Source organism: Montipora capricornis, chromosome 6 (assembly GCF_036669925.1).
Source record: "Montipora capricornis isolate CH-2021 chromosome 6, ASM3666992v2, whole genome shotgun sequence".
Classification (NCBI taxonomy): Eukaryota; Metazoa; Cnidaria; class Anthozoa; order Scleractinia; family Acroporidae; genus Montipora; species Montipora capricornis.
Genome location: NC_090888.1, coordinates 57,454,343 through 57,464,198, shown reverse-complemented (window position 1 = coordinate 57,464,198; position 9,856 = coordinate 57,454,343). Strand labels below are relative to the sequence as shown.

At 40.7% G+C, this 9,856-nt stretch overlaps 2 protein-coding genes across 3 annotated transcripts in view; both read right to left on the bottom strand.

Moving 5' to 3' along the window:
• Window positions 1–654: 654 nt before the first annotated feature.
• On the bottom strand, window positions 655–3,220 carry LOC138052639 (uncharacterized). 2 transcript variants are annotated; one of them, XM_068899178.1, is made up of 2 exons: window positions 2,100–3,214; window positions 655–1,104 (listed from the first exon to the last, which is right to left on the bottom strand). In XM_068899178.1, the coding sequence occupies exons 1-2, from the start codon at window positions 3,045–3,047 to the stop codon at window positions 910–912; spliced, it is 1,143 nt and encodes a 380-aa protein (XP_068755279.1). In that variant the 5' UTR covers window positions 3,048–3,214; the 3' UTR covers window positions 655–909. The 2 variants fall into 2 exon arrangements, with proteins under 2 accessions (XP_068755279.1, XP_068755280.1); XM_068899179.1 differs by lacking the exon at window positions 655–1,104 and adding an exon at window positions 1,402–1,571 and having other exon boundaries at window positions 2,100–3,220.
• A 3,996-nt stretch (window positions 3,221–7,216) lies between these two features.
• The window catches only part of LOC138052637 (uncharacterized), a 3,247-nt gene continuing 607 nt past the window's right edge, over window positions 7,217–9,856 (bottom strand). The window contains exon 2 of the mRNA XM_068899176.1: window positions 7,217–8,908. Within this exon, the coding sequence (XP_068755277.1) occupies window positions 7,400–8,908 (1,509 nt within the window). The 3' untranslated portion in view covers window positions 7,217–7,399. The remainder of the gene's footprint in view (window positions 8,909–9,856) is intronic.

Genomic DNA, 9,856 nt, shown 5'->3' with positions numbered 1-9,856 from the left:
TAAAAGTGGACTGAAATCTCCAAAGCAAAAGTGAAATCAGAATTAAAGTTAGTTTATAATGGTTTAAATTGTTATATGTTGTCTTATATTATATAAGACATTGCAAAAACCTTATATTTCAATAGAAAGTAATTACATGAAAATGCTTCAATTGAAAAGATTAAAAATGAAAAAATTATTTTTCTTTGTCTAATAAAACCTGATTCTACAAATAAAAAAATTTACCTCCATTACTGCTTGTGATAAGCTAACGAGTTTGGATACAGTGCGAACCAGCAAGCCAGAAATCCCTGATCTCAATAACCGCAAGCTACCTAAGGAACTGTAGGCTAACTGCAGTGCTAACTAGGCTAGCCAATGTGTAATTTAGGCTAACCGTAATAGCTTGCATGACTCCTATGACTTGGAGCCATGTGAACCGAGCAAGCAAGAAACCCCTTATCCCATTCATAATAAGGGCAAACCGCAAGCTACCTAAACTAACTGTAGGCCAGCCGCTGTGACGTTTAGGCTAACAAGAGTGTTATTTAGGCCAATCAATGTGTTGTTTTAATAGGCTAACCAGAGTGGCTCGCTGGCTTGCAGATTATCCGGAATGGTTGCAGTTTTGCTGGGATTTTGTAAAGCCCCCCAGGAATGATGAAATAGCTTTGCAACATTTTTTTTCTTGCAGCAGTGCAAGAATTTATTTCTATTTCATTTGTGCTGCACGCATTTTTTTTCTTCCAACAAGAGCTTGCAGGAAATTTTTTTTCAAAATCACCTTCCCCCCCCCCCCCCCTTCCTCAAGAGGCCCCTAATGAAGCATAATATTCAACACGAGTTAGAAACAAAAAACCATCTGATTGGCTAAAATATTCCCTAAAATAGGCGGTTCCTGAGTAACTCACCACAGATGTTAAGTTTGTGTCACCTTGTTTCCACGATGATCATTTCGATGGCCTCTTCATTTTCATCAGGTATTATTACTTCAGTGTCAGCCTCAGTCTTCTCAGCGCCTGAACAGTTGTCAATGTAGTCTTGCACAATTTTTGGAGCTCTCTCTTCAATAACCATTTCGTCTAAGGTCCTGCGCCTGCCTCCATCCACGTAAATGGTGACAATCTTTGGAAGTGATCCGGTGAAAAATGTCATTAGAGCTTTCATAACAGGCGTAGCACCACTATCTAACTGCATTATCAAGAAAAAGACCCCCAAAACACAGCTGAGTATGGAAACGACTTTCAAAAACAGAACACAAACACCTTCTCTAACAGGCATAAGTTCTTCGCACGCCCTGTCAAAAAGGTCCTCTGGAATTTTTATCACGTTGCCACTGTCTTCGGTCAGGCTGGTTGTATTGTTGGCTGGTTCTGGATCATTGGCCGCTGCCTCGCCAGGGTCTTGGTTCTGTCGAATTTGCTGATAACATTTGAAGAGCTCCAAAGAGAGATCGTGGTATTTGGTGGTAAACGAACTGTAGCTACACCACAGGTAGTAACAGACAAGAACGAAGAGGACAATAAATGGAAGGCTTTCTTCGGACAACAAAAGACTCAAGGCCGTCGCAATAACAAAAGCAGCGCAGATTCCTGAAAAGAACAACACGGACATACCCCCCACAAAGACAGGGGCTGTGATGAAGATTCGAACTAATAGAATGACCGCTAAACGACTAAACCCCACTCCTTGTACACGTTCCATGAAGGTAACAGAAAAATTATTATGATTTGAGATGTACTTATAATAGCAAATAAAGCAACCACTATCATTGCTAAAAGGACGATCACCGTCACAACTGGAGTTAAGGTAAACAAAACAAGAAACCCAGCCGCACGAAAGAACCCAAACACAGTCACTTCCCTGGAGGGAAGGATGAGACACGACATTTCAAAGTAACAAACAAGGCACTTTTTTAAAAAGCTACAACTTTTGACCACAATCAATGGCTGTAAGCGCAGATGATTCAAGATTTTCCGAGGAAGGTTAGAATTGCAGCCGAATTTTGGTTTTAAAATGACACAAACATGACAAGGTTTCGCGTTGCGCGATTGAAGTTTGAAGAAAGATTCGTAAATAGAATGAAAAACATAAGTGACAAGGAAAACTATTATACATGCCTGGAGCCAATGAGGAATATCACTTTTGTCGCTTTTTGAGATGCCGTAAACAGGAAGTATGGTCGGTGTAAGAAACGGAAGTGGTAACACAAACAGCCGCAAAATAAGCATTCTTGTCTTGTACCAGATAGTTTCGTTCTCAGAATTGAAGAAGTTTGCTACAAAACTTGTGAAACTGACCGGACTTGTTCCTTCTAAGACAATTTGACGAAGGCCACTTTCTGTTACCCGTGTGGGAGAAAAAACGCAAAGGAAAGCGGCGTAGTAGTACATAAAAACGAGGCAGAATCCAAATGCCAGAAAGGAAAAACCAAGCTTTTCAGCAAAATGATTATGGGTGTTGTTTATCGTTGAGTTGCTTCTGGTTATACAAGTTGCTGAATTGCGCATCTCCTCTGCACTGCAATCAATTGAATTCGCCGCGTAATCAATACCGTGGTCTGCAAGATGACTACGAACAAATGGAGACATTAAGTCATTTGTGGTAGTAGAAGATGCGGTGCTGTCCGTAGCCATATCCAAATTGCAAACTGCTTTCATGTTTGCTTGTCCATCAGTTTGACCAGAGAATATATAATTAAACAAGCGTTGTATTGCATGATCAAGAGTGGAGAGGTTGTTGTTTGTCGGAAGCCAAACTTCGAAGTATTCAGTGATATTTCCGCTTGATTCACTCGTTTGTTGAATGCATTTCTCGTTCACCTTCCTCTCAAAGTTGACAACAAGTGTGATCAATCTTTTCTTGCCAAAAGCGGTTTTCCATCGTTCGGGAAAATCGGAGTCGATAACTGTGCAATTCCAGCAGCATTTGGTGTTATTGCTGGATTCCTTTTTATTTCTGAGAGTGTTGCCATTATATTCTGATACAGCAGATGAAGTATCGGCTTGCATGCAAGCAAAACGTACCACAAAGACGGCAAAACTGAGCTGTGATGCTGACTTCAACATTCTAGCCAGTTGTAGAGGGTAGACAGATAATCAACTAAGCATGAATGAATTTGTGCTTCGCTGGCATAAAATTTAATAATACGTCAAAACGGAAAGTAAACAACTGCATGCAGGTACTTGTTTACACTACGAAATGGGTCACTTGTGAATACAAACAGTCACGGTCTAGGTATCCACTTGATGTTACTGTTTTTACCTTGACGGTGGAATAGCAAGACACCCGAAGGGAGGGGAGTCCTCATATTATTGGGCTGCCTATGGTTGAGCTTGCGTTAAAAATTCAAACGTATTCGGGAGTCAGTCTCGCGAGACTAGTAACCGCAAAACCACAAAACCAAAACAAACAGTAAGGATATTTTCGAACAACTCTGGCAAACACGCGACAACCAAGGCATCATTTCCTTCGAAACTCAAGCTGCCTCGTCCCCAGTTGCTCGCTCGCGATTATTTTGGGGATATTTGAGTCAATAATAAAGAAAAGCGGGGGCGAAAATAATCGATCGCGAGCGACTAGGGACGAGGCAGCTTTTTCCGACTTGGGAAAGCCTGTGGAGGAGGCAATCAAGATAGTTCCAGTTTTTAAATTGCCATTTCAATTTTTAATGAAAAAATTAATAGGTCTAATAGGTTTCTCAATTCTGGCAAGAATTAATATCTGTAACCGACATACGGAGGAAATACTCATGGGAATTTAGACAGTTAAAAATTGTCACGCTGTTGTAAATTTAAAAAAATATTGATGACGAGTGGCGATTGATCATGCGCACAAATTAAAAAACAGGTTTGACAAGTCGAAACTGGACTGACTCATCCATTTCTTTGGATGAGCGGCAAATCAAAGAAAGTCGAGGCGGCTGGCAGAGTCTACTTTCCTCTTCCCGACCTATTTAGGAAGATCGAAAGAGACTGCAAGGTAAACAAACTGCAAGGTATAAGCGCCATGTTTACTGTCAATTGTGCACTACTCTCAGTGCTTAGTCGATTAAAACTAAGCACTATATCCGCCATGTTTGTTACGATAACAACCTAGTCTACAAAAATACAGAAAAGTACAAGAAATGGCATTTCAGACTAACTAACTAAAATTTTAGAAACGCCGATTTTGTCATCCCTAAAATTTCAACAGTAAGTTATGGGAAGCACTGATTAAGGTTTTTCGGACCTCACCTGTGGTCCAAGTTACCCACTAGGATAAGAAACAAGCCCTCATTAGGGGCTGATTACATCAGCCGGGCGGGTCAGGTTTCCCGGGATGAGTTTTAGCCCGGTATTACATGAGATGAGCCAGCCCGGCTTGGACTAAATTTATAACAAGTCATGTGAAATAAGATAACAACAACAACAACAACAACAAGTGGAGAGACGTTTGTCTCGCTAAATTGTTATTAAAATTCACCATTCTACAATGTAGAGAAGCCTTACGGTTTTCCATCTTATTTATCCTTTATTTAAACATTAAAAAACGATTATTCCGTGGGCCATTTTGCTCTAAAGTGGAGTAATGTGGTTAGAAATCGCTGGCCCGGCTAACCGGGCTGTCCCGGTGAACGCACCGTAATGCCGGGATCTCAGCTAACCGGGCTGATATTTTTCCATGTAATCGCAAACTTGATTTTTAGTGTATTTCTCAGACGTGCCGGGATCTCAGCTAAACGAGCCAGCCTGCCTAACCGGGCCAGCCCGGCTCATGTAATCGGCCCCTTAGATCCTTTTAAAAGGAGTATTAGAAAATTGAAAGTCAAGTAGATAATAACTGTTGAGAATGTATTTTATGTCATTCACAAAGAAATCTTAGAATTGATCATCTAATTTAGCTATTAATAGTTCATAGTTATTAAAAGTTCTTTTATTACTGTGTAATTTAGGATTTCTTTGGTGTACAATATTTTATTTTATTGTTACTTAATGTATTTTGATTTTAGTTAGTGTCCCCGATTAGTGGTCTACCTGTGGACTGCTATGACATTACGACACTCAATGCAAAGTTTGTATTGGTTTATACATATTATTTATGCTTAAGACTTCATAAAAAACAAGAAACGGACTCAAACACGTTTATGCTAAAGAATTTTTAGCCATTGTGCCTTCTCTATGCTCGACACCCTGCCGTGATGATTTTAAGCCTATTTCTACCACCCTGATATATGAACCTTGATAAGTATTAGGGCAGCTTTCATGCATTCTTTCAAAGTTCGCATATTAACTACAGTTAACGTTCTCTTCTACATTGTGTTATTATGAATTTTATGGGCTACACTTCAACTTTTACGATGTAAACAGTGACATCAACTGAAATTAGCCTATTGCTAGAGAACTTGGAAGGGAACCTCCACTGTTTTAACAAATGTCCCCAAAAATATTACATGTGTACTTATTAGAAGATCTGTAACAAAAAAAAATGCATTACGTAGTAAAATAATTTTTTTATCGGCCTCAACGTTTCCCGGTGCCGCCACCTTGATTGTCACGCAATGCAAGTTGGGTACTGATGAACGTTTCGTGGTTGCGTCGCTTCTGAAGTACTCCTTGCCTTGTTACATTGTTATATTTAATGGAAATTTACAGATTCCTCCCTCAGGGATCCGTTGGAACCATAAGACTCATCAAGCGAAGAAAGAAGAGAAAATCAAGGGGAAGAAGAAGAGCAAAGCAATTCTTTGCTTGCAAATTTAGGCACTCACGATCGCCTTTTGGCCTTTGTGATCGATTCCCTGTTATACCGGCTGAGAAGAATTTTTTGGAAGAATCGTCCTTCAGATAGCTTCAATCGACGCACGTCTATCATCTTTCGCAAAAACATGGAAACTTATGCTAGTATCTTCTCTGGTTTTCCCTTGCTTTTTACAACGAAACAGATTTTGACTCAAAGTTCCCGCGAACCGGACAGCAAAGCAACCACGAAACGTCATCAGTACCCAACTTGCATTGCGCGACATTCAAGATGGCGGCACCCGAAAGCGTTGAAGCCAATCCTTGGAAAACGATAAAAAAATTATTGAACTATGCAATGCATTTTTTTTTGTAACAGACCTTCTAACAAGTACAATTGGAACATTTTAGGTAACATTTGTTAAAGAGTGGAGGTTCCCTTAAGAATGGCTGCCTGTGAGAATCTAGAGTTGTCAGTCCACGGCCATTTTGACGGATCGCTTATATTTTGCCCAAAGATACCCTTTTATGAACTGTTTTCAAAAATCATATTTACAAGTTCCAGCGATTCTTCTTTTTTTAGAAATGTGCGAAAATTTGAAAACGCGGTGATGCGCCGATCAACTCAAAACTTCAACCCCTTCCCGGGCAAAACCCGGGCATTTGAACTTTTGAAGATTGGATCGTTCAAATTCCCACCCCCTTGGGCCAAAATGGTGTTGAAATGCCCTACCCTATCGTCGGATATGTCTGTCAAACCCTACTAAAGAACAACTTCGTATTCGGCTCCTGTCATCTTTACAACAACGTTTGTATAAACATGCCAACACATGTTTCTTGACCCTTTATATGATGATGCCGTTTTTACCAGACTTGAGCTACTACAAAAACACAACTCTAAGATTGAAACAATTGAAAATTGAATTAATTAAGGACGGTGCCTACAATTGTTATTGCGCATGATTTCTGCGCATCTCGAAATACTCGGGTTTCCTCTCGGTACTGCTTACCAATACAGTGATATTTTTGTGCGGTTTAAAACTACCCGGAAAAAGTAAATCTTAGTAAGTACTCTTGGTATCCAAAAAGAAAATTGGGGGTAACCATGCATTTTTGAGAGATAATGAAGCTTCCATTTGAGGAAGAACGTCATACATTGCTTCGTATTTTAAAGGTTTTTATCAAATCAAATCAAATCAAATTCGTTTATTTCTGCCTCTTTCAGTTTAAAGACTGAATTAAAGGCAGGGTCAGCAACTAATACATTAATTAGTGAAAAGTCAAGATTTATTAAATATTACAATAATCATAAATATAAATATAAATTATAAATAATGATCCCTCACATACTAATGCCTCTAATGTGGGAGGATATTAGCATACCTACAAGTAACGAATAGACCATTTTCTAATTCTCACGGCTGGACTGGATCTAGCATGAAATGGAGGCTAATGCGGGCGAATCTTTTCACAGACAAATTAAAATCTGCATTAATTTTCCTGCATAACTCCTGCTTAACTATTCACTGCCAAGAGAATTTTAAACAAATCCACTCAAATGGCTGTTGTATATTTCGTTTATTTGAAACAATAATATTTGGATTAACCAATGTCAAGCTTAACAGTGTTGGTGTCCTGTCTGGTTTGCCATGATAATCACTCTGGTGCACACAAAAGGAAATGTATCTTTGATCGTATTGTCCTTAAACTTGCTTTAGGACCTCGTCTTGCATTGCCGGGACTAGGCCTTTGCGGAAAGCAACGGACAGCAGTTCTTCTGCAGTCTTTATCTCTGGGTACTGGCGAAGGGCCCACTTCAGGTACAAGGCAAACTCATTCCAATCCACTGTTCCATCTGCATCCATATCGATGGCCTTCAGAGCGCGCTTCGTTTCGTCACATCTGTAGCAGCCGAAGAAGGGTGCCATAAAACCATTGTAAAAGGAGTCAAACTCAAGCGCGTCATCTCGTTTGCCATCCTCTCTAAGATCCCACTCATCCCACTTGGCACGAATCTCAGCGAGCAGTTTTTGCCCGTGTACCCGCTTCGGCTCTTCCGCAGCAATGACGTCGCTCATCTTTGGGGTAAGTTTCCCACCGGAACGATCAAACAACATGGTGAGCCCCACTGCACTCATGTACTCCTCTTTTCTATTGTGGTGCAAATTCTCCAACATGACTTCCTTCATCCTTTTGCCTCTTTCTTCAGTGAATTGCGGATCTTCTCCAAAGAGATTCCTGAGCCTGGTTGCTATCATCTGCGGGGATGCCAGCGTAGTCATTCGCATCAGAGGTTCTTCACCAAAAAACTCGGACATGTTAAACTCTTTCTTGCTTGGAGCGAAGTTTGGCATTCCGAAGACCATGTCTAGGGCGCGTTCACCGTATACAACCTGTCTGTCGTAAGCCTGCATTCCAGTGGTAACCATAGTAATCTCTTGTGCGGCTTTTCGAAGGCCTGTACAATTGTACTGCTCGAGTACTTTCTTGTTACCAAGGCGGACAAGGTTCATCAGAGTGACTGTGGAACACGAGTGACCCATGGCTGCTCCTTCTATAATCATACTCGCCCAGATGCCATTTGCGCCGTTAGCAAGGCATTCTAACTGGGTGCTGTCTGCCATTCCCCACTGCTCGTGAACGTGAACCAAGAGATGCCCATCTTGGAAGCCACAGTCATCCATCTCACGGCGAATGGCAGCTGTCCACGCTCCCAGCTCTTCTGGAAGGTACTTGCCAGTCTCTTCGAACAACAAGCCAAAGGGACGTTCATTTGGTGATAGAGAAGAAAGGTAATTGACAATTTTGAAGACTTTCTTCGGTTTCTTCATCATTGCATCAGGAAAGTCGCGTAGGTTAAACAATATCTTGGAATCCTCGGAAAGATTTTCTCTGCACCACGCCATCCTTTTCGAAAGGAGTTGTTTGATAGCTCCAAACTTGAACTGTTTGTAGTCGATCCCTGACCAGACCATGTCCAATTCGATTATGGCGTTCTTCATTCCGAGTTCTTTCATTTTCCGTAAACTAACAGGAATGGTCTCGGTGTCTGGAACTCCATCTTTGTCGACAGATTCTAGGAACTCACTGAAGGCATAGAGGTTTGTGAAGTCCTCTCCTTTTTCTTTGAGTTGGCGAATGAAGGTGTCACCCACGCGTGTCATATGAGAGAATGAAGCAACAATCATGTGTTTGAAGCCAATCTTCTTTATCTAGAAAAATGTGCAAACATGGGAAGGGAAATTAGACTTTTAAGGGAGAGGCACAATAGGTCATCGTAATGTATCAAGGATTCTCAAGTTTTGACAACTGGTTTTTGAACGTCTGCCAAAGACAGAATTTCTCACACTTGCAAATTTTATGAACGAAATGGTATATAAAATGAATCATATACTTAACTACGGATATGAAATCCGCTATGAAGCGTCAATGGCTTCATAGCTCAGTTGGTTAGAGCGGCGTCGCACCGGTATCCCGAGGTCACGGGTTCAAACCCCTTTAGTCCTTAAATTTTCAGGCTACCCTACGCAATTGCTGAAATTGCGTCCATACCTGCGAGGATCATAGCTTTTAACTTGACTAGCAAATTTGAAATAAAACAACCGATTGTTAGACCTCTAGAGTCAAATATCACAATGGTGCAATGTACAAATGCTGATGGAAGAACGAAAGAAATTGATGAGAAATCAATTGTTTTCGTCCACCAACTTGGCGACGATGATTTCAAGTGAATGTAACATCGCCAATAAATTTAGATATTACTTTCATTGCGTAACTCACGAAGTGGTCATTTTGGCTTACTTCGGGATTATTTTTCAACGCTTTTGCATCCAGAAAGGATTAATGACTCAAAACAATAAAAACATCAATAAGGCAACTTCAAACTAGTGCAAAATGTTTGCATAGCTGTAACAGTTGGCGGCTAACGTGTTGGTTCTTTCAACAGTCGGCCATTCATGCAGTTCAACATTAACGTGACGCTAACGGCGAAAACAAGGAAAGATCTTTTGAGTTGAACCTTTGCAGAATAAGCAAGGCAGAATGAAACTAGCCACAAGGTGATTTTTAATTGCATGATGCGCTTCGCTAAGCGGTGTGCTGAAAAAGAACAAATACAAAGCTTTCTTTTGTGTTGGAGCCTTGTCTTCACATGCCACACC